This window comes from Pristis pectinata, chromosome 11 (assembly GCF_009764475.1).
Source record: "Pristis pectinata isolate sPriPec2 chromosome 11, sPriPec2.1.pri, whole genome shotgun sequence".
NCBI classification, from domain to species: Eukaryota; Metazoa; Chordata; class Chondrichthyes; order Rhinopristiformes; family Pristidae; genus Pristis; species Pristis pectinata.
This window is the reverse complement of record NC_067415.1, coordinates 9,741,918-9,765,950: the sequence shown is the minus strand read 5'-3', so window position 1 is coordinate 9,765,950 and position 24,033 is coordinate 9,741,918. Positions and strand designations below refer to the sequence as shown.

Sequence of the window (24,033 nt, the reverse complement as noted above, 5' to 3'; positions counted from 1 at the left end):
TTCCCATTAGCATGTAGCTCAAGGACTGGGGGGACAGGGAGGGGGGGTGCAAATTTAACATTTTGGGCAAAAGAAACAGGAAGGGCGTGAGGAAAAACGTGTTTAATGCAGAGTGTAGTTATAATCTGAAACTGTCGGGATCGTGAAAATAGAATCAATTGAGGCCTTCGAAAGGTACTTGAGGGAGAGTCATTTGTAGGGCTGTGGGGAATGAGTGGGAGACCTCACCTGACAGATTCCTCGACTGGGGCTCAGCAGAGACCCACTGGCCTCCTTCTGTGCTGTAACAATTCTATGATCCTACATTCCATATATTTTAAACTTATTTGTGATATTCACTCTTGTACCTAACAAAAACATAAATGTAGCTTTAAATAGTTCATGTAATTTAAATAATGTTCTAGAGCCAAGTACTACCTGCAGTGATTTCAAGTTTTTGAAGACTTTATCTGGAAGGCTTTGAATATCATTGCCATGAAGCATTAGAAGTTCCAGCCTTTGCAGTCCATCAAATAGTTCTTTGCTCACACTCTGTATATTGTTAAAGCTGCACAATACAGAAGAAGGACATCACTCCTCTGACCCATGAAAGAAAGCCAACTAATGCAGTTCATTATGGAGGTCAAAACTCTCTGACCTTCCTATACCAGACATTTCACTTATCGGGCAGATTTATTTCTTTTCTGGTTGCCTTTAAACCTTTACTTCTGACAGAAGATTTGAACAGAAACTCTTCAGCGAGGATAATGCAAAGAAATACAGGGATGCACTTTTACAGCATCCTCTCTGTCACAAAACACAATACAGCCAATGATGCTCTTTTGAAGAGTAATGGCTGGTGTAATGTTGAAAATGTACCAGACTGTTTGCACACTCAAATAAAGCACTGATGTAAATTATTGCAATGTTCTTCATTTTAAAAGCCATCAATTATAATTATTCAAGCAATTTATAATAAGCACACTTAATTATCACTAAACTGTGTTTTTAATCTAAGCTTAATAAAGTTTATCATCTACCACAAAAATATATTTCTTTGCTAAACAATTAAAAGAATTCTGATTTAAAAAATCGTTCAAACAGCAATAAAATGAATAGCAGGCGGATTTGGTTGATTCATATCGCCCAGGACACCAGACATATTCCCTTGGCTTGTTTGAATCGTGCCATGGAGGGTTTTTTTTTGTCTTGACCGAGAGGGCCTTGGTTTAACACTTCAGATGAAGGATAGCACTGCTGATGGTGTACTGTCCTGTCAGTACTGCAGTAGAAGTCAAACTAGGTCTTGTGCTCAAGTCTCTTGAGTGGGGCTTGAACCCAGAAACTTTTGACTCAGAGAGCAGGCTGCCACCACTAAGCTACAACTAAGGGCATGTCTAGATCAGGGATAGTGAGCTCATACAAGGTGAATAACAGTCCCCATTGGGATTGAACATTTCTCTCAATGTGTTCAGTGCAATTAAAAATACTTTTTGCTTGGTAGAGATCCGAGCTACGTAAAAAAATGCCTTGCAGACTTATAAAACATGCTGTTAATAAAATCACGTCCAGAGGGGTACGCACCCAAAATTGATCCTTTCTACCACCTTTGGTATTCCTGCTGGCACAGCTGTCAGCGATCGAAAAGTACAGTGAACTTCAGTGGAGAAATAACAGGCACAGGGTTGTGGACATGAGAGCGTCAGGCTTGGAAATCCCAGAGGCAGCATCAGCACCATGGAGAGGGTTACCACAGGAACCATTTGGGGCGATGCCTCAAACATCTTTGCTGTCCTTCTGTAAGAGGTACCAGAATTTGAATGCTATGGATGGCAGAACGAGGGACGATGTTGTTTGTTTTAAACTGACAAGTGGCATAGGCTCTACTTTGGTTCTCTTAGGGAATGTCTTTGCGCTGTTACTTTGGCAATGGCGAGCAGTTCATCAAGAAGGAGGCTGTTTAGAAATGATTGCCTTGGTATTGCATCAACTTCTGGCTTGTTCTGTCAGAGAAAAAGAAAAATAACATTCATTCACTGATCAACTGATATCCAAAATATAATAAAGTACAGTTCACGTAAAGGATGTCTGCTTCGTTGTCCATTCTTTTTGCAGGCCATGTACAATCTCACTCAACCATGAATAAATCAATACGTTTAGTCTGTCAAAGAAAGGTTCCGCATGACCTCCCCCTCAGGAGCTAAATCCAGGCAAATTCCAGAGCACCAGATAACCTTACACCTTAGACATATACTTGATATTTGTCAAGACATTTCCATAGTGCCATTAACATAGTAATGAATAATAGAAGTTTAGTCCTGACCCCATTTTACCACCAATTAGGTTTCTTCAGACAAAACATGGGGCTATGAGAGATAACTGATAAATATTTGGCATATTGCGATAAAAGCTTGTGATTATATCAGGCACCATCACCATACTCAAAACTCTTCCATCATTTAAGCACATTAAAAACTCACATAAGCGCCAAAATATTAAAGACTTCTAAACTGCAGTTCCATTGCTTAAGATTCTTTCATTTACCTTCTGTGTTTTTTCCATGCCAGCACAATGCAGATCAAACCAACTTTACAGCATGGCAATCCTTTCAATCTCTCACTCAATCTTATCTCCCCTTCATTATCTCTCGATCATTATCTTACTGTCTCTGATCTCCCTCTCTCCTTTCTCCCTTGCTTCTTTTTGCTCAAGATGCTATAATGACCACTGATGTCAGTTTCTGTCTGCTTGCAGACATGATACCTGGTGACATTTTTGGAATGTAATTTTGTCTTAGCGTTATGTTGCACGTTCCATGGTATAATGTGTTATCTAACTTAGTATGAAAAATGCTTAAGGAGATTTGCTTTCTCAACATAGATACACAACATCTCAGGAACATAAATGATGATGTGACATCAGGGAGGATATCTGGGCTATTCCAGAGGGAGTCTGCTTTGCTTAGCCTATTCATCTGCTATGTATAGTCCTTCACCTTCAGGGCTGTTTCAGATTTGCTGTATACTCAGAGGGCCATAATGCCTCTCGAACCTGCTTCATCACTCAGTGAGACTCAGACTATCTTGTTTTCCAAAGGCACAAGAGACGGCAGATGCTGGAATCTGGAGCAACAAACAATCCACTGGAGGAACTCAGCAGGTCGAGCAGCATCTGTGGTGGGAAGGGGACAATTCCTTTCCTCCCACAAATGCTGTACGACCCGCTGAGTTCCTCCAGCAGATTGCTTGTTGCATCGTGTTCTTCAACTATGCTGTATTCATCCCTGCTGTAGGAAGGATGCCATTAAGCTGGAAAGAGGTTTACGAAGATGTTGGCGGGACTCGAGGGACTTTTTTCACTGGATTGCAGGAGAATTAGGGGTGATCTTATAGAGGTGGATAAAATCATGAGGTGTTTTGGAAATCAAGAACTAGAGGGCATACATTTAAGGTGACAGGGGAGAGATTTAATCAGAACCTGAGGGGCAACTTTTTCACCCAGAGGGTGGTCAGTATATGGAATGAGCTGCCAGAGGAAGTGGTTGAAGCAGGTACATGGACAGGAAAGGTTTAGAGGGATATGGGACAACCATGGGCAAATGGGACTAGCTTAGATGGGAATATTGGTCAGAATGGACCAGTTGGGCCAAAAGGCCCGTTTCCGTGCTGTATGACTTTCTGATTCTATAACTTCACTCACAGTTCTTACCTCGCATCCATTAATGTCCAAGCCTAATAACAAGCTTTGCATTTCCCTTGACACCCCAGACTGTCTCTGGTGTCCCAAGGTGCCACATGCTTCTCCTTGTCTTTCAGCTCACATCAGCTCTCTTCTCACTCTTTCCAATGAACTTATCATGTCTTCATTTTAAATGCCAATCCTGAGAAATTTGGAGAGAAACTGCTCCTTCTCACGGGAACACTCCATTAACACAAGTAACCCTGTTTCTACCTGCCATGAACAGAAGTAAGCAAAATCTTCAGTAATCCCTAAAATATAAACTGTCACCCAGTTAATGCTTAGATAACATTTGGTGCACACACACACACACACACACACACACACACACACACACACACACACACACACACACACACACACACACACACGAAAGGAGCCTCTATATTAATTTTCACCTACTAATGGAGAAACCATCCAATTCACCTTTGTTCTAACACATTCCACATGACGGCAATCTTTAATATACCACATGCTTTTTTATTGCTTTCAAACTGGTAAAGAAACCTTATAACAATGCACCTTCCAGGAAAGCACATTGCTGCTCAGTAGTAGTGAAACAATCAAAAAGCACGCTTGAGACACATCCTTTTTGTTAGCACATTATTTGGTACAATTATAAAGAGAAGTGCATGGAATTACATGGAATATACAGCACAGAAATAGGTCATTAATGCCGGTTCTGATGCTCCTTGAGAGTGGCCAAGATCACAATTTAACATCTCATCTGAAGGGTGGCACTTCTGACTGTGCAGCACTCCCTCAGTGCTGAGCTTGAGTGCCAGCCTCAATTTTGTGTTCAAAGTGGTGGCTGGAACCAAGGGAAATAGTTAGATGGCTTTATTCATTAACACTTCTGCACCAGACAGTGAGTTTGAGTGGAGCAGGTGTTGTGACACAGCAGTTAACTGTGCAGTTCACAAGGTATTTATTAAGAAAGTCTGCTTCAAGAGGAGAGGTAACAGAAACCACAGCTGCTTCTTCCAATAAAAGCAGGAAAATTTCTCCCAAAGGTGCAGTGAAGTGGAGGATATTTACAAATGCATCATGTTAACAGTCTGTCAATCATTGTCACTGTGGTTGGATCTAGTGTTGTAGCCTCAAACAAAGAAATCAATGCATGTTCCAGGGCATGGGTGGATTTGATAACATCAAGCCCTCCCACCGGCCTCAGGGAAACTTTAATATGTGTCAGATAAACTTTATTTTGTGTTGCTCTTGTTGGTAATTGGTTTATTACTGTCACATGTACCAAGAGACAGTGAAAACTTTTGTTTATGTGCCACCCAGACAGATCATTCCATACATAAGCACATTGAGGTAGTACAAAAGGAAACAAAAGACAGAATGCAGAATATAGTGTTGCAATTACAGAGAAAGTGCAGTACAGGTAGACAAATAAAGTGCAAGGGCCATGATGAGGTAGAGTGAGAGATCAAGAGTTCATCTTTATTGTATAAGAGATCTGTTCAATAGTCTTATAACAGTGGGGTAGAAGCTGTCCTTGAGCCTGGTGGTGTGTGTTCTTAAGCTTTTGTTGTCCAGAGATGTCTTTGCAACCAAAAAATTTACTAACTCATACAACCTTGCAATTACTCATTTTAACATTGTCAGTCATGTGATGGTGAGCTGTGGCTGTTGACAATAGTTCAAAGGTGAAATGCACTCCACGGAGTTAGAAAGGCTTCCGGTTAGAGGCAAGGCTTCTTTTTGCAAGTGGGAAGTAAAACAACATGTCATTCCCACTGAATTCAATGCACTGAATTCAGATACATTGAACTCCTGATACAAGTTTAAAAAATATGAGGCATAGGTAGGGTAGACAGTCAGAATCTTTTTCCCAGGGGAGAAATGTCAAGTACTAGACAAGCGAGAGAGGGGATGTTTAAAGGAGATCTGCGGGGCAAGTTGTTTTACATGGAGAGTGGTGGGTGCCTGGAATGGGCTGCCAGGAATAGTGGGGGAAGCAGATATGACCGTGGTGTTTCAGAAGCTTTTAGAGCGATACGTGAACATACAGGGAATGGAGGGATATGGATCAAGTGCAGGCAGAAGAGTTTTAGTTTAATTTGGCATCATGTTCAGCACAGACATTGTGGGCTGAAGGGCCTGCGCTGTACTGTTCTATATTTTATGTAATAAACTGCATTTCTAAGCAAAAGTTGCAGAAACTGCAGCAATTATCATCCAAATGGGAAATGCTGTTTAATGATTATGATAAAGCACTCAGGACAATGATTCAAGAAGATCGTTTGCAGTTTTTACATGTTTGAAGTGAATCAGGTATCATAGACATTTCCCAACTACCCCTGTTCTCCATCCAATGCCACCACCTGGGGGGGAGGGGGGAATCTCTTATGTCCAAATAGCCCCTACCCTTCCCAGCAACCACACCCAGGAGCTGATCAGTCTTTCCCTTGGCTACAGAATGGGATTAGACTCCAGCTGCAGAGATCCAAAAAAGGGAGGACATTTGGAAAAAATCAGTTGCCAGTGAAAGAGAGAATAATAGAAATCTGCTTGTGGTTATTCAATAGTAATTTCGTAAAGGTTCATTTATCTTGAAGTAATCATAGTAATAATCCAATCAAACTATTTGGATGCAGAAACCTGAATTAAGAAATTATTCACCAGTATCCACAGCATGCATTTGAGGTTCTCAATAGTTCCAATGTACTAATCTTTAACCTAACTTTCGAGGCACAAGTCTCTGCCAAATCCATACAGGAAATATTACTCCCTGAAATAGTTTGCTACCTCACTACTAATCTGGCTCTGATACAAGTCATAAGGAATGGCAGTTTCTATGCTCTTTGGTCTGTTTTTTCACAGGAACTCTTCACTCTTAATTCCAATGCAGTGCCATTTCTTCTTGTGAAATAGATATTGACTCAACATAAAATGTCTTAGTGGTGCAAACCACTGGAATACAGTTGTGTTATCTATGGTTACTGCTCCAGTGCCTTGACTGAACATAATGGTGAATTGATCCAGGTTGTTAAGATTACCTATGGGGTTCAGTCAGTAATTGGAATGGGAGATCCAGGAAGGGTGATGGAAGATGGGAGATTGGACCCACACAAAGAAAGAAGCATCTTGAATTGCCAAGATATAGAAGGCAACAGACCTAATGTGAGTAAGTGGGATAGGTACAACAGGCAGCATGGACAAATGGGCTGAATGGCCTTTTTCTGTGCAGTACAACTCTGTGTCAGAGAAAAGTGATGGAGTCTGTCTTAGTGGAAGATGAAATGATTCCTCTGACTCCCTGTTGTATATTTGATGGTGTAACTGAAAAAAAAACAAAATTTTTTATGCACATTTGGAAAGGTATGTCCTGCTTAGGAATATTCAACATGGCTTTGTGCGGGGCAGGTCACGCCTTACAAACTTGATTGAGTTTCTTGAGGAGGTGACAAAGGTGCTTGATGAGGGTAGGGCAGTGGACGATATCTACATGGACTTTAGTGAGGCATTGATAAGGTCCCTCATGGTAGGTTGATTCAGAAGGTAAAGATGCATGGGATCCAGGGAGAATTCCAAGTTTGGATTCGGAACAGGCTTGCCCATAGAAGACAGAGATCGGGGTGGAAGACTGTTATTCTGGCTAGAGGTCCATGACCAGTGGTGTTCCACACGGATCAGTGCTGGGACCTCTGTTGTTTGTGATATATATCGGTGATTTGGATGACAATATGGATGGGTGGATTAGCAAGTCTGTGAATGACACCAAGATTGGTGGAGCTGTGGACAGTGTAAAGGACTATCAAAGGATACAGCAGGATACAGATCAGTTACAGATATGGGCAGAGAAGTGGCAGATGGAGTTTAATCCAGGCAAGTGTGAGGTGTTGCACTTTGGGAGGTCAAATGAAAGGTATACAAGTAATGGTAGGCCCCTGAATAGCATTGAGGTACAGGGGGATCTTGGTGTCCAGGTCCATAATTCACTTAAAGTGGCTATGCAAGTGGATAAGGTGGTAAAGAAGGCATATGGAATGCTTGCCTTCATTGGGAGGGGTGTTGAATATAAGAGTAAGGAAGCTATGCTGCAGCTATGTAAAACTTTAGTCAGACCACACTTGGAGTATTGTGTGCAGTTCTGGTCATGGAATTATGGGCAGGGTAGCAAAATGGGTGGAGAATTGGCTGGTTGGCAGGAAGCAAAGGGTGGAAATAAAAGGATCTCGTTCTGGTTGGTTACCGGTTACTAGTGGTGTGCCGCAGGGGTTGGTGTTGGGGCCTCTCCTTTTTACCTTGTACATCAATGATTTGGATGATGGAATAAATGGTTGTGTGGCTAAGTTTGCGGATGACACCAAGATAAGTGGAGGAGTAGGGAGCATAGAGGAAATAGAAAGAATGCAGAGGGACCTAGACAGTTTAGGAGAATGGGCAAGGAAATGGCAGATGAGATTCAATGTTGAGAAATGTGCAGTTGTACACTTTGGAAGTAGAAATAAGCGGGTAGATTATTATCTAGAAGGAGAGAAGATTGATAGTGCGGTAGTACAAAGGGACTTGGGGGTACTCATACAAGATACCTTAAAAGTTAACCACCAGGTTGGATCGGTGGTTAAGAAAGCGAATGCTATGTTGGCATTCATCTCGAGAGGTATAGTGTATAAAAGTAAGGAAGTGTTGATGAGGCTCTACGGGGCGCTAGTGAGGCCTCATTTGGAATACTGTGCGCAGTTTTGGGCCCCGCATCTTAGGAAGGATGTGCTGACGTTGGAGAGGGTTCAGAGGAGATTTACGAGAATGATTCCAGGAATGAAAGGGCTTAAGTATGATGAGCGTTTGTCGGCTCTTGGACTGTACTTGCTGGAGTACAGAAGGATGAGAGGGGACCTCGTAGCGACATTTAAAATGTTGACAGGTAAGGATAGAGTAGATGTGGCTAGGCTGTTTCCCTTGGTGGGCGTGTCCAGGACCAGAGGGCACAATCTTAGAATTAGAGGGTACAGTTTCAAGACAGAGATGAGGAGAAGTTTCTTTACCCAGAGGGTGGTGAAATTGTGGAACTCCTTGCCACGCACAGCAGTGGAGGCCAGATCAGTGGGGGTATTCAAGGAGGAGATAGACAGATATCTAAATAGTCAGGGTATCAAGGGATATGGGGATAAGGCTGGCAAATGGGATTAGAATAGTTTTTTTTTTCTCTCTTTTTTTCCCACCCCATTTCTTTTTCCCTTTTCCTTGGAGCAGACTCGATGGGCCGAATGGCCTGCTTCTGCTCCCTTATCTTGTGATCTTGTGATTATAGGAAGAATGTGGAGACTGTGGAAAGGGTACAGAAGAGGTTCACCAGGATGCTGCCTGGATTAGAGAGTATGAGCTATAAGGAAAGGTTGGACAAATTTGTGTTGTTCTCCCTAGAGTGTTGGAGGCTGAGGGGAGACCTGATAGAGGTTTTTAAAATTATGAGAGGCATAGATAGGGCAGACAGTCAGAATCTTTTCCCCAGGGTAGAAATGTCAAACACCAGAGGACATGCTTTTAAGGTTTGGGGTGGTGGGGGGGAGTTTAAAGGTGACATAAGGGGCAAGTTTTTTTTTATGCAGAGAGTGGTAAGTGCCTGGAATATGTTACCAGGGGTAGCAGTGGTATTGGGCAGTTTGGTGGAGTTTAAGAGGCTTTAGATAAACACATGAATATGAAGGGAATGGAGGAATGTGAATGATACACAGGAGGAGGACATTTAGTATAAATTGGCATCAAGGTCGGCACAACATCATAGGCCGAATGGCCTGTCCAGTACTGTACTGTTCTATGTTCGATGTAAAACACGTGAATCTGCAAATCTATCTGGGAGAAAACTGCAGAGGAAATTGGCTGGTGTTGTACCTGGGGGTGTGTGGAAAGAATTATGAAGCAGGGATTGGTGGAGAAAACTAAGGAGAGTTTTAACAGAGGTAATCAAAGTTATGAATCAAAATAAGGAGAACGTACTTCCAGCCACAAGGAAACTGAAATCCAGATGTTATAATTTTAGAATGAATGGAAAAAGAACCAGAAGAGAAATGAAGATAATATTTTAATGCAGTGAGGTATTATAACCTGGAATATATTGCCTGAAATGTTGTTGGAAACGGAATCAACAGCAACCATCAAACTGGAAATCCAAACTGGCTTGAAAGAGAAGAAAGATGCAAGGTTCTGATGGATAACTGGGTGGATTTCTTGAAGTGACTAAACAGGCTTGATTGGCCAATTGGCTGGTAACTTTTCCTAAGTGGTCTGTTTGCCAATGAGTGACAGGGTCATTAAGTTTGACATGTTTTGTTCCGACGTCTGTTGTTACATTTGTTGTCGACGTGACCAAAACAACAAATTCCAACTCATATAGCCTTGCACTTATTCATTTTAACGCTGTCAGGCTTATAGTGAATGGTGACTGTTGACAATAATTCAAGGATGAAATGTAATCCATGGAGTTGGAAGGGTTCTGGTGAGAGGAATGGGTTCTTCTTGCATTGAGGAATGTAAAACAACACTCACTCCCACGTAATTCTAATGCAGTTTATAACACAGCTCCATGAAGTGGGCAGCTGGGAATGATATACTGTATCCCTAAATAAAAACTGCTGGAAATACAACCATTAGCATCTGAAAGAGAAATGCAGATCAACGATCAGGAGTAAACATTCAGGGTAATGGATCTAAGGAAGATTTACACCCAAACTGTGAAGCAGTTTCACAGAAACTGAAGGATTATGCATTTTCTGTTTCATAGACAAGCCCTGACAAAAAAAGCCAGATGGGAGAGGAGAACTTTTCAATGCAGTGTGCTGAATTGATCTGGAATGTACTGCCTTAAAGAGAGGGGTTAGCAGATTGAATAGCAACTTTAAAAAGGGAAGTTACTTTGAAAAAGAAACATTTGGGGGAGTTTGGTAGATGAGGCTGACTTGATGTTGGGAGCAGGAAATGTGCAAAATACAGGTTTTCAAAGGTAGGAGGAATTAATTGTTTTTTGTAGGTTTGCAATGAACTAACAGCAGAATTGACAAGTAGCAATGCACAAAAAGTGCTGCAGGAACTCAGCAGGTCAGGCAGCATCTATGGAGGGAAATAAACAGTCGACGTTTCGGGCCGAGACCCTTCATCAGGACTGGAAAGGAAGAGGGCAGAAGCCAGAATAAGAAGGTGGGGGGAGAGAGAGGAGCACACGCAGGCAGGTGATAGGTGAGTTCAGGTGATAGGTGAGTCCAAGTGAGGGGGGAAGGTAAGGTGGGTGGGGGAGGAGGGGGAAGATGTAGTAAGCTGAGAGGTGATAGGTAGAAGAGGCAATGGGCTGAAGGAGAAGGAATCCGGTAGGAGAGGGCAGTGGACCATGGAATAAAGTACGGAGGAGGGGAGGAGATGGGCAGGTCATCAAGGCGAGGGAAGGGGGAATTTTTGTTTGTCAGGGATTCACACCTAGATCGAGATGGGAGGTGGGGAAGATTCTGGGACTACGTTATGGGTTGTGGAGAGGGAGACTGTAATGCAGAGGGGTTTATTTGATGATGATTATTGGAAGGGATTTGATCATGGGAAAAGGACTAAGAATGAGAAGGTAGTGTGGGACTAATTCTTTCAAAGAGATACCATGAATATAAAGGGCTGAATGGCCATCTTCTGTTCCATGTGATATTATAGGGTAGAAATTTTCCTTGGTTGCATGCACTAAGTGCAGAATATCATAGAGACTGTACACCGTTCTCCTCCTCTGTAACTCAGGTAGTCCCTTGAAGTCAATGTGCAAGTTATGGAGAACTGTAGCCTCTGAATGTACAGAGGTAGCTAGTCAGAATGTGTGGAAGACTTGTGTTTAGAATAAAAATGAAACTCCAACCTGATCAATATGATTTAAAGCAGAACGTGGTGGAAATACTCAGCAAGTCAAGCAGCATTTGTGGGAGAGAACAGAGTCCATGGTTTTTCATCAAAACTGGGAAAAGTTAAAAATTGAGACACAAGAGAGACAGCAGATACTGGAAATCTGGAGCAACGCACACCAAATGCTGAAGGGACTCAGCAGGTCAGGCAGCATCTATGGAGGCAAACAGTCAGCATTCTGGGCCGAGACCCCTCATCAGGACTTCCTCAGTCCTGGCGAAGGGTCTCAGCCCGAAATGTCGACTGTCCATTTCCCTCCACAGATGCTGCCTGACCTGCTGAGTTCCTCCAGTATTTTGTGTGCGTTGCTCAAATTTAAAAATGGAACAGGTCTTAAGCTGCAGGGAGGGAGTGTGAAGGGTGGGGGTGCGAAGAAGGGCGAAAAGAGCAAAAGAAGTTTGTGATAGAGTGGAAACCAGGAGAGATTGAATGCTGATGAAGGAGGGTGGCAAAGGTAGGTCTGGAGTAGAGGTAATGAGACAAATAAAATCTGAAGCACCATGAAAAGAGAGGAAATAAAACATGATGTTGATAGAATGCAGAGCTGGGCTGAGAAGTGGCGGATGGAGTTCAACACGGAAAAGTGTGAAGTGATACACTTCAGGGGATCGAATTTGAAGACAGAATACAAGGTTAATGGCAGAACAGTGTGGAGGAACAGAGGGATCTTGGGGTCCACGTCCATAGATCTCTCAAGGTTGCGGCGCAGGTCGATAGGGTTGTTAAGAAGGCGTATGGTATGTTGGCCTTCATGAGTCGGGGTATTGAGTTCAAGAGCCGCAAGGTGATGTTGCAGCTCTATAGCACTCTGGTCAGACCACACTTGGAGTATTGTGTTCAGTTCTGGTCGCCTCATTATAGGAAGGATGTGGAAGCTTTATAGAGGAGACTTACTAGGATGCTGCCTGGATTGGAGAGCATGTCTTATGAAGATAGGTTGAGTGAGCTAGGGCTTTTCTCTTTGGAGAGAAGGAGGATGAGAGGTGACTTGATAGAGGTGTACAAGATGATAAGAGGCATAGATCGAGTGGACAGTCAGAGACTTTTTCCCAGAGCAACAATGGCTAACAAGAGGGGGCATAATTTTGAGGTGACTGGAGGAAGGTATAAGGGGGATGTCAGGGGTAATTTTTTTACACAGAGAGTGGTGGGTGTGTGGAACGCATTGCCGGCAGAGGTTGTGGGGGCAGATACATTAGGGACATTTAAGAGACTCTTAGATAGCCACGTGAATGATAGAAAATAGGGGGCTATGTGGGAGGGAAGGGTTAGATAGATCTTAGAGCAGGATAAAATGTCAGCACAACATTGTGGGCCAAAGGGCCTGTACTGTGCTGTAGTGTTCTATGTTCTATGCAGAAAGTGTGAGCTCTAAGCCTAGAAGGCTGTTATCTGAAATTGCTGAACTCTGTGTTGAGTCTGGGAGGCCATTAAGCAGTTAATCAGAAGATGAGGTGCTGTTCCTCAAGCTTTGCTTAGCTTCACTGGAGCAGCAGCAAGGGCAAAAGACAGATAGATCAGTGTGGGGGTTAGGTGGAGAATTAAAGCAACCGGTCACTTGTAGCTTAGGGTCACCCTTGTGCATGCTCTGCAAAGGGTCACCTAGACTGTGTTTGGTTCCACCAAATGTAGAGGAGACCACAGGTGAGCACCAAGTACTAAACTAGAAGAAGTAGAACTGAATTGCATTTCCAGCATCTGCAGCATTTTGCTTCTGGTATGAAATGACTGATTATCTCCTGATATTACTTCAGTTGGTTGACAGGATTCAGCTCCAAGGTATTTCCCAAACACTGTTTTGCAACTGTCTCTAAGAGGGATTTTAATTGCATGCACGGAAAATCCTGGAGTAATGGATATTAATGAACTAATACACTATGAAGAAGACCTTAACTCAATGTGGACATAGCTTAGCTGAAGGTTTACACCATGTGGGGGAATGTGGTAAATGGGGTTCTCTTGAAGTTGGGAACAGGATAAGAAAAGATAAGATATTTATTATTCACATGTACATCAAAACACACAGTGAAATACATCTTTTGCATAGAGCGTTCTGGGGGCAGCCCGCAAGTGTCACCACGCGTCCAGTGCCAACATAGCATGCCCACAACTTCCTAACCTGTACATCTTTGGAATGTGGGAGGAAACCCACACAGACACGGGGAGAACATACAAACTCCTGACAGACAGTGGCCGGAATTGAACCTGGGTTGCTGGCGCTGTAATAGCGTCACGCTAGCCACTACACTACTGTGCCTGCCCTTGTAAAATGCAGGTTTTCAGTGGGAGGAGGAATTACTGTTTTTGTTTGCAACACACAGACAACATAATAGACAGGTAGATCTATGTGGGAGGTGGGGAAGATTCTGAGACTATTTTATGGATGGGGGAGACAGAGATTATGATGCAGAGGGGTTGATTTGCCCAGGGATAGGATGATGGTTATTGGAGGGGCTTTGATCATTGGAAAGGAGCAATTGGAGAGGTCTAATTGTGTAGGCGGAGAGCTGATAATTGAAAGGAGTTTGACTGCAAGGGGAAGTTTGTGGTCGAGGGGGGCAGCGAATGGTGGCTGGGGGAATGATTGTTGGGGAGAAGAATGAAAGACAGACATAGTTGTGAGGAGCAAGTGTGGTGGTGTTTACCAGTGAGCTGCCGAACTGGTAGAAAATACTCAGTCCCTCCTATTTCACAAGAGCAGTAACGTCAGGGATTTGTTTCTTCTTACCTCCCTTCACCTGTTGGGTTTCCCGATGCCTGGGTAAAACAATTGAGTCAAGTTAGCAATAGGTTCACTTTTAAAACAATGACATACAATGTTGTTAAAATACTTAAATGACCGACTCACATTCTGAACAGGAGAGGTGGTGTAAAGGTGCAGGTTAGTCAAATGGTGAAAAGGCCCAGGAAATATCTGTGATATTTATTTGTGCTGAAAATATTTTTTTATTTAATGGATAGTGCTCAGTATCACCTCCAATTCAGGGATTCCTGCTCAGTCTGAAGCAAGGTTCTATCAACCCCATAGCTGTTGAGCTGACAAATATCTCAGCAATATGGTTGATGTTTTACAGTCTTCTGTGGTGTCCCAGCGAGTCGATCAGTGGTATCAAACTTCCCAGGATGATGAGAACTGGACAATGTTAGTCCTACCCAGATTTTTTATAAATAAAGGGGATAGCTCCTGGTCTTCTGGTAGAGGAGGCAAATATGATAGAGGTGTTTAAGAAAGACACAAGAGAGCATGCAGATGCTGGAAATCTGGAGCAACACACAAAATGCTGGAGGAACTCAACGGGTCAGGCAGCATCTGTGGGGGGAAATGGAAAGTCGAAGTTTTGGGTCAAGGTCCTGACCCGAAATGTTGACTGTTCATTTCACAAGATCACAAGACAAGGGAGCAGAAGCAGGCCATTCGGCCCATCGAGTCTGCTCCAAGGAAAGGGAAATAGAAATGAGAAATGGGGAATGGGGGAAGAAGAAGAAAAAAAAACTATTCTAATCCCAATTACCGGCCTTATCCCCATATCCCTTGATATCCTGACTATTTAGATATCTATCTATCTCCTCCTTGAACGCCCCCACTGATCTGGCTTCCACTGCTGTACGTGGCAAGGAGTTCCACAAATTCACCACCCTCTGGCTAAAGAAATTTTTGCTCATCTCTGTTTTGAAACTGTACCCTCTAATTCTAAGATTGTGCCCTCTGGTCCTGGACTCACCCACCAAGGGAAACAGCCTAGCCACATCTACTCTGTCCTTTCCTATCAATATTTTAAATGTCGCTATGAGGTCCCCTCTCATTCTTCTGTACTCCAGCGAGTACAGTCCAAGAGCCGACAAACGCTCATCATACTTAAGCCCTTTCATTCCTGGAATCATCCTCGTAAATCTCCTCTGAACCCTCTCCAACGTCAACACATCCCTCCTAAGATGTGGGGCCCAAAACGGCGCACAGTATTCCAAATGAGGCCTCACTACTGCCCCGTAGAGCCTCATCAACACTTCCTTACTTTTATACACTATACCTCTCGAAATGAATGCCAACATAGCATTCGCTTTCTTTACCACCGATCCGACCTGGTGGTTAACCTTTAAGGTATCCTGCACGAGTACCCCCAAGTCCCTTTGTACTTCCCTGCTTTGGATTTTCTCTCCTCCTAGATTATAATCTGCCCACTTATTTCTGCTTCCAAAGTGTACAACTGCACATTTCCCTACATTGAATCTCATCTGCCATTGCCTTGCCCATTCTCCTAAACTGTCTAGGTCCCTCTGCAACCTTCCTATCTCTTCAATACTCCCTACTCCTCACCCTATCTTGGTGTCATCCGCAAACTTAGCCACGAAACCATTTATTCCATCATCCAAATCGTTAATGTACAAGGTAAAAAGGAGCAGTCCCAACACCGACCCCTGCGGCACACCACTAGTAACTGGTAACCAGCCAGAACGAGATCCTTTTATTTCCACTCTTTGCTTCCTGTCAACCAGCCAATGCTCCACCCATTCTGTTATCCTACCCGTAATTCCATGACCTCTCATCTTATTAATCAGTCTCTTGTGAGGCACCTTATCAAAGGCCTTTTGAAAGTCTAAATACACAACATCTGCCGCCTCTCCCTTATCCACCTTGCCTGTGATTTCTTCAAAAAACTCCAATAGGTTGGTCAGGCAGGATCTTCCCTTCACAAAACCATGTTGGCTAGGACCTATCCTGCCCTGCGCCTCTAGGTATTCCGTAACCCCGTCTTTGAGGATAGATTCCAATAACTTTCCCACCACTGACGTCAGACTAATAGGTCTGTAATTTCCTTTATGCTGCCTCCCTCCTTTCTTATACAACGGAACTACATTTGCGACCCTCCAGTCCTCCGGAACCACGCCTGAATCTATCGATTTCTGGAAAATAATCGCCAATGTCTCCGCTATCTCTAAAGCCACCTCCTTCAGAACCCGGGGATGCACCTCATCCGGTCCGGGAGACTTATCAGTCTTTAGTCCATTTAGTTTTCCTAGCACCTTCTCCCTAGTAATCTTAACTGAACTCAATTCCATTTCGTGAGACTCCTGACTAACCGGCACATTGCTGATGTCCTCCACGGTGAAGACCGATGCAAAATATTCATTCAATTCCTCTGCCATCTCTCTATCGTCCATTATCATAGCTCCTGCACCGTTATCAATTGGTCCTATATCAACCCGTGTCTCTCTTTTACACCTTATGTATTTAAAAAAACTCTTAGTATCCTTTCGAATGTTATCCGCCAACTTCCTTTCATAATTCCTCTTTTCTTTCCTAATGACCTTCTTAGTTTCTCTCTGCATGTTTTTAAAAGCTTCCCAGTCCTCTGTTTTGCCACTAATTTTTGCTTCTTTGTACGCCGCCCCTTTTGCTTTTATTTTAGCCTTCACCTCTCTCGTTATCCACATTTGTGCCTTTTTTCCATTCAAAACCTTCTTTTTTCTTGGAATATATCTATCCTGCAATTTCCTTACTTCCTGTAGAAATTCCTTCCATTTTTCCTCTGCCGTCCCTCCAGCCAGCTTACTCTTCCAATCAATTAGGGCCAACTCCTCTCTCATACCATTGTAATTTCCTTTGTTCCACTGAAATATCGATACACCAGTTACCAGTTTCTCCTTCTCAAACTTGAAACTGAACTCAATCATATTGTGATCACTGGTTCCCAGTGGTTCCTTTACTTTTAGTTCCCTAATCACCTCCGGTTCATTACACAGCACCCAATCCAAAACAGCCGATCCCCTGGTGGGCTCTTCAACAAGTTGCTCTAGAAAAACGTCCCTTAGACATTCCACAAACTCCCTCTCCTGAGTACTACCGCCATTCTGGATTTCCCAGTCCACCTTCATGTTAAAATCCCCCATAATTATCTTCACATTGTCACTCTGGCATGCTTTTTCTATCTCAAACTGCAACTTATCGTCCACTTGCTGACTGCTATTAGGGGGCCTATATATGACTGCTACCATTGTCCTTTTACCCTTGCTATTCCTTAGCTCCACCCACAAGGATTCCACCTCTTCTGACCCAATATCCTTCCTTTCTATCGATTTTATATCACTACATTTCCCTCCATGGATGTTGCCTGACCCGTTGAGTTCCTCCAGAGGTGTTTAAGAAGCTCTTAGATAGGCACATGAATGTGCAGAGTATGGAGAAATATGGGTGTTGTGTAGGCAGAGGCATTTAGTTTAGTCAGGCGTTTAATTGCTCGTTTAATTAGTTCAGCACAACACTGCGGGCTGAAAGACTTGTTCCCATGCTGGACTGTTCTATGTTCTATAACTCTGAGATGAAGAAGCAGTGGGTCATTGATAAGGCCTTTGATGTTATGCAATATTTCTTTGATAACTAACAGTGTTTTTTTTCTTGCCTTATTGAATCTGATAATGCCTAGGATGAGGGTGTGGTTCAGCTGAGTTATTGAGATTGAGAGAAGGACGTGAATTAGAAGTAGTTATTGACTCAGTACCTTTTAATCATTCTGTCCACAATCTGTCTCAATTGGAACATTTGACTGACCACTAAGTGCAAGTTCCAGCCCATATCCTCAGTCAAAGAACAGGAAGAACGTGTTCAATTGATGAAATGAATCATTCAAAAAGATTATTTAAAAAATCAACCAAATGGAAACAATTAAACAAAAATGCATGATAATCATTTTTGATTTGTTAACCTTGAATAGGATAAGTGTGCGCTTTAAATTAAAGTGAAATTTTGCATTGACATGAACCCGTGCATCCATACAAAAGCACACACTGGAGAAACAAAGGACTGCAGATGCTGGAATCTAGATGAAAAACACGATGATGCTGGAGGAACTCAGCAGGACAGGCAGCATCCGTGGAGAAAAGCAGGGGGTCAATGTTTCGGGTCAGGACCCCTCTTCAGGATTGAAAATAGGAAAAGGGGAAGCCCAATATATAGGAGGGAAAAGCAGAGCAGTGATAGGTGGACAAAAGAGGGGAGGCGGGGTGGGCACAGGGTGGTGATAGGTAGATGCAGGTAAGAGATAGTGATAGGCAGGTGTTGGGGTGGGAGGATTACCTGAAGTGGGAGAATTCAATGTTCATGCCATTAGGCTGCAAGGTTCCAAGACAGAAAATGAGGTGCTGTTCCTCCAATTTGCGCTTCTCCTGGCAGTGGAGGAGGCAGGGGACTGACATATCAGTGATAGTGTGGGAGGGGGAGTTGAATTGACTGGCAACGGGGAGATGCAGGTTGTGGTTATGGACAGACCGCAGGTGTTCTGCGAAATGGTCACCTCATCTGCATTCATAGCCTTATTCCTCATCAGTATATTTTAAGCTCCTGTCAATATTTATTATGAAAATGGACGAACTCCTCAAAGTTGTCCATCTGATGTTCTCTACTACTGTTGCAAGAAAATTTTGTGCTCTAATTAATCTTTCTTTCCTAATCCCAAATTTCATCAAGTTTTGCCATTTGAAACAATAACATAAAAGCTAACATGATTAGGTTTTGGGCACCCTAACAAGATATTCCTTTGCTAACTCTATCGAATTCATTTAACCCTAAAGAGTACGCAAATAGATAGTCTGAAGTAGAATACTGCACTTGGTTCAGCCCCATATCTGAGGGAGATGTGTTGGTCCTGGAGAGGGTCCAGAGGAGGTTCACAAGAATGATCCCAGGAACGAAAGGCTTAACATATGAGGAGCTTTTGATGTCTCTGGGCCTGTTCTCGATGGAGTTCAGAAGGATGAGGGGGGATCTCATTGAAGCCAACCGGATATTGAAAGGCTTGAATAGAGTGGATGTGGAAAGGATCATCAGTCCATCAGTCGGAGATTCTGGGATCTGAGGGCACAGCCTCAGAATAAAGGGATGTCCATTTAGAACTGAGAGGAGGAAGAATTTCTTTCAGCCAGAGGGTGGGGAATCTGTGGAATTCATTACCACAGACAGCTGTGGAGGCCAAGTCATTGGGAATATTTAAAGCAGAGATTGATAGGTTCTTGATTGGTAAGGGTGTCAAGGGTTACAGGAAGAAGATTGGCCAATGGGGTTGAAGAAATCAGCCATGATTGAATGGTGGAGCAAACTCGATAGGCTGAATGGCCTAATTCTGTTCCTATATCTCATGGCCTTATGGTCTTGATTTTGATTCTTTAGAATATATTTTGACTTTGTTTGTTTGTGGTTATAAGTTGAAGTCAATATAAGCAAAGATCAAGAGTAATGTTAATTGATAATTAAGTGTTTTTTTAAATTGTTAATTAATTAAGTGACGTTAAATAAGTGGGCTTAACTACCTTCTGTATTCTCACAAACTCTATTCCAAATGCTATCCCTCTCCCTAGGAAGTTGTGGGCATGCTATGTTGGTGCCGGAAGTCTGGCGACACTTGCGGGCTGCCCCCAGAACACTCTACGCAAAAGATTCATTTCATTGTGTGTTTCGATGTACATATGACTAATAAAGATATCTTATCTTATCTCATTACTCTCCCTCACTTAAGATTAGATAAGATATCTCTATTAGTCACATGTACATCGAAACACACAATGAAATGCATCTTTGCGCAGAGTGTTCTGGGGGCAGCCCGCAAGTGTCGCCAGGCTTCCGGCGCCAACGTAGCATGCCCACGACTTCCTAACCCGCACGTCTTTGGAATGTGGGAGGAAACCGGAGCACCCGGAGGAAACCCACGCAGACATGGGGAGAATGTACAAACTCCTTACAGACAGCAGCCGGAATTGAACCCAGGTCGCTGGCACTGTAATAGTGTTACGCTAACCACTACACTACCATGCCAGCCCTTTATTGCATTAAGAGAGGTATTTGAAATCAATGGATCAACATTATAGTTTTAGAAGAATGAATTTCAGATCAACTATTTGTGCATTGTGTAGTTTAAATGCACCTTATGCTCGATTATTATATAAAAAATACTTTTAAGTGCAATGTTTATAGAAAGAAGACTTCAAATAAAAATACATTGTGATGTGCACTAATCCATAATAAGCAGCCTAGGCCATAGTACACTATACTAAGCAACCTAGGTTATGCTGGGCTATAATAAGCTAAGGACATATTTATCAGAGGCCCTGTGGTTGCCTGAGCTGAAACAGGCAATAATGAATGGCAAAATGCTGCAGCTGTCCTGAGGTGCACCTGTGCTGGGAGTGTGTGCATGAGGAAATCAGCCAGACTTCCTACTGACTGCATGGTGCATCTGTATGTACGGATACATGTCTTCTGTGCATGTACATGTGCATGTATGTGTGTGTGTGGGGGGGGTGGGAGGGTGCAGGGGGTGGGGTGGATACATATATATAGGCGGATACATGTATATTAGGTGTGCGTACATACATTTACATGTATGTGCGCAGACCTAATGATAGTCTTTGCAATACAAGCTGTCCTTTTGTCACTAGGTTAAGAATACTTGACTTATGGACACCCCTACGTATGAATGAGCTCCTATTATATTATTAAATTTACAAGTCCAACATACGTACATTTATCCTACAGAAGGCAGATCTGGTTTCCTCTGTCTGTCTGTCTGTCTGTCTGTCTGTCTGTCTGTCTCTCCACTTTTAGTAATTGTTCTTTTCATCAGTCCTATGTGCTTTTGATGCCATTCAATACAATACTGTGGAGGGATGTTTACCATATCGAGTGAGGTTTGTGTATTTTCTGACTTATGGACAAAATCAACCTAAGGACATCAGTAAAAAGAGAATCCATTCATTACCTGGGGACTGCTTGTATGTGGCATTTTGTCAGTATCTCTTTGTTGAGCAACTGTGTGTCCTGTGCATATGTGTATACATCGTATATGTGTGTGTCTGTGTGTGTCTGTATGTATGTGTGTGTGTCTGTTTGTGTGTGTCTATGTGTGTGTCTGTTTGTGTGTGTCTGTATGTTTGTGTGTGTATCTGTGTGTGTCTGTATGTTTGTGTGTATCTGTGTGTGTGTCTATGTGTGTGTCTGTGTGTATGTGTGTGTGTCTGTGTGTATGTTTGTGTGTCTGTGTGTGTGTCTATGTGTGTCTGTGTGTACCCTGTATGTATTGTGTGCATGTGTGTATATATGAACGCCTTTGTATTTTATGTTTCTGTGTGTGTGTGTGTGTGTGTGTGCATGAGTGTGTACGCCCTGTGTGTGTGTGCGTGTGTTTGTGTACACTGCATGTGGTGTTGTGGGTGTGTGAGTATATATGAATCATTTGTATCTTATGATTCTGTGCGTGTGCATAGTGTGTGTGTGGGGGGGGTGTCTCTGTCTTCGATCTGTGTAGGGTCCGTGCAGAAACTGAATAGTGTAGCACGTCGGTGATATTTGGGGACATGGGGAATGCGAAGGGGGAGGCAACTGTAACGGTCTCTTTACCTACAATTCCCCTGAGAACTGAAAGGCTATCATTACAGGGCGTTCCGTTTCGAGGTCCCCGCCCACTAGTGAAATCACTGACTGGCTGCTTCACGCATCAATCACCGGACAGCCCGCCCCTACATAACAATGTTGGCTTCTGCAGAGAATGCACACTCTAACCTCAGGGGCTGTACTGTGCGGTGATCCCAAACTGAGACAGCTCTGCACCCTGAGGCGCTTGTATTGAGAACAGGTAGCGTTCAGTTAAGGAAAAGTCACTTAAACCAGATATTAATACTGCCTCTTCTAACTGAATTTCACTCATCTGTTCGAGCTAAACCCCAATTTCTTCTCAGGTGCATGCTTACTTTGCCTTGTTCTGGCCGGCAGTGATTAAGGGGCAGGAGTGTGTGTGTGTGTGTGTGCGCGCAGAAGTTTTATATCAGAAATGTAATATGTTAGCAAAACACCCGCACTCGAGCAAGCATGGTTCAGTCAGCGAAGCATAGTGAAAGCTTAAGGCAGCCAAATTGTACTGGGGTATCGTTCTTATACAGGAATAGTTTTAAACCTAGGTTGTGAGTATGCGGGGGCTGAGCAGTCCTGAGCGACGCTTGAACGCTTTACCCCCCCGCAGCCTGTCGCTGGAGACCCAAATACAGATGATTCCTATTACAGACACACGCACACTTACAAAAATCACTTCCCCGGGACATCGAGGCCGAATGCAAGATAACGTGTGAAATTCCCGGACCCTCTCTGAAAAGAACGGCTTGCCAATCAAACCAAGAGGCACGGTCCCCTGATGAGGATTTCACATGGGAAAGAAAATATTTGCAACATTTATACAATGTCCCCATCATCTGTTTTTGAAAAAAATTGCAAACTTTATCCTCACTAATATGCAACATCGTTACAAATAGACAGGTCAAATGGTATTTCAAATAATAAACACAATGACTTGAGATATTATTGCTTTCATTCGGAAGCAACATAGTTATAAATCCACCGGTCAAATGTAAACAAAACCTGTCTTAAAATAATAGTGTTTTAAAACTGTTTTTGAAATGTTTGTTTTTATCTTGGCCATCTCCGATCACTTAAACAAGCAGCGGGATAACAAAAAAGTTGTGATTTACCTTGTGTTTTGTAGTAGATGCTCGTCTGTAGAGCTGTCCGATTGCATGCGAGGGTGTGAGCGGATCACTCCGGGGTCGTTTTGTTTAATGTAAAAAGGGATCCATTAATCTGTGTGAGTGTGCGCGACATTGCCCGATACACCACACTCCGGCGTCCTGTTGGAATTAAGCAGCGAAAATGCGTCTATATTCAAGAAAACCGCCTCGGTTTTGACTCAGCCTTCTTGCTTTCCTCATTATAGCAGAGAGGAAAAAATATTGCGTTTACTGATCCATTATAGCGGGGGGGGGGGGGGGGAAGAAGTTTCAGCAGCTTTCCTTGCAAGTCTCACCAGTGACTCGTAGACTTGTATATTGCAAGATGGTAAATCTAATGAGAGGTGGTAAGTGAGACCGGCTCAGATTTTCTCGTTGCACTGAGGAGATCCAGCCAGGCTCGCAGAGAGTAACTTGTCAGGAGGTTTCTGTGAATCGGTCTCTCTGCAAGATAGAGTGGGAGCGGAGGGTTCGGGGAGGCTGTCTGACGGGGGTGGTGGGGGGGGGAGTGTTCTCTGCCGGCGGGCTGGTGTAGTGTGCATACACCCCTGGGCAGGGCTGGATCGGGGGGGTGGGGGGGGGGGGGGGGGAGCCTGCTCCCGCAGAAAGGGGAGGGAGAACATTACATTTAACGTATTCACCTCCCTTCATTATTACCAGCGCGGGTGCAGGCAGACACATCGGCTCCGTGAAGCAAAGCGTGCACCTCATACCAATTTAGCTCACTGGAGTGATGGATTCCTAGCGTACAATTGTCAACAGAATAGGTCAGGCAGCATCTACGGGGAGAGGATCGGCGATCTCCGTTCACTGCCAGAATTGGGAGAGGCAGGGATTTAATCGCTTGAGGTGGTAAGGGACAGAGGAGGGAGCAGCGAAAGGGTCTGTAAT

At 43.4% G+C, this 24,033-nt stretch overlaps 1 protein-coding gene across 4 annotated transcripts in view; it reads right to left on the bottom strand.

The window, feature by feature from the left end:
- mxra5a (matrix-remodelling associated 5a) overlaps nt 1-23,610 on the bottom strand; it is a 53,586-nt gene extending 29,976 nt beyond the window's left edge. The window contains exons 1-6 of one of the 4 annotated variants that reach the window (XM_052026148.1): nt 23,439-23,610; nt 23,107-23,262; nt 22,662-22,769; nt 14,247-14,358; nt 1,564-1,982; nt 418-547 (exon numbers count right to left, since the gene is read on the bottom strand). In XM_052026148.1, coding sequence (XP_051882108.1) covers nt 418-547; nt 1,564-1,763 — 330 coding nt within the window. In that variant the 5' untranslated portion in view covers nt 1,764-1,982; nt 14,247-14,358; nt 22,662-22,769; nt 23,107-23,262; nt 23,439-23,610. Of the gene's footprint in view, nt 1-417; nt 548-1,563; nt 1,983-14,246; nt 14,359-22,661; nt 22,770-23,106; nt 23,380-23,438 lie in introns of those variants that run through there. The other 3 variants (XM_052026149.1, XM_052026150.1, XM_052026151.1) reach the window with 3 other exon arrangements.
- Between the last annotated feature and the right edge of the window lie 423 nt (nt 23,611-24,033).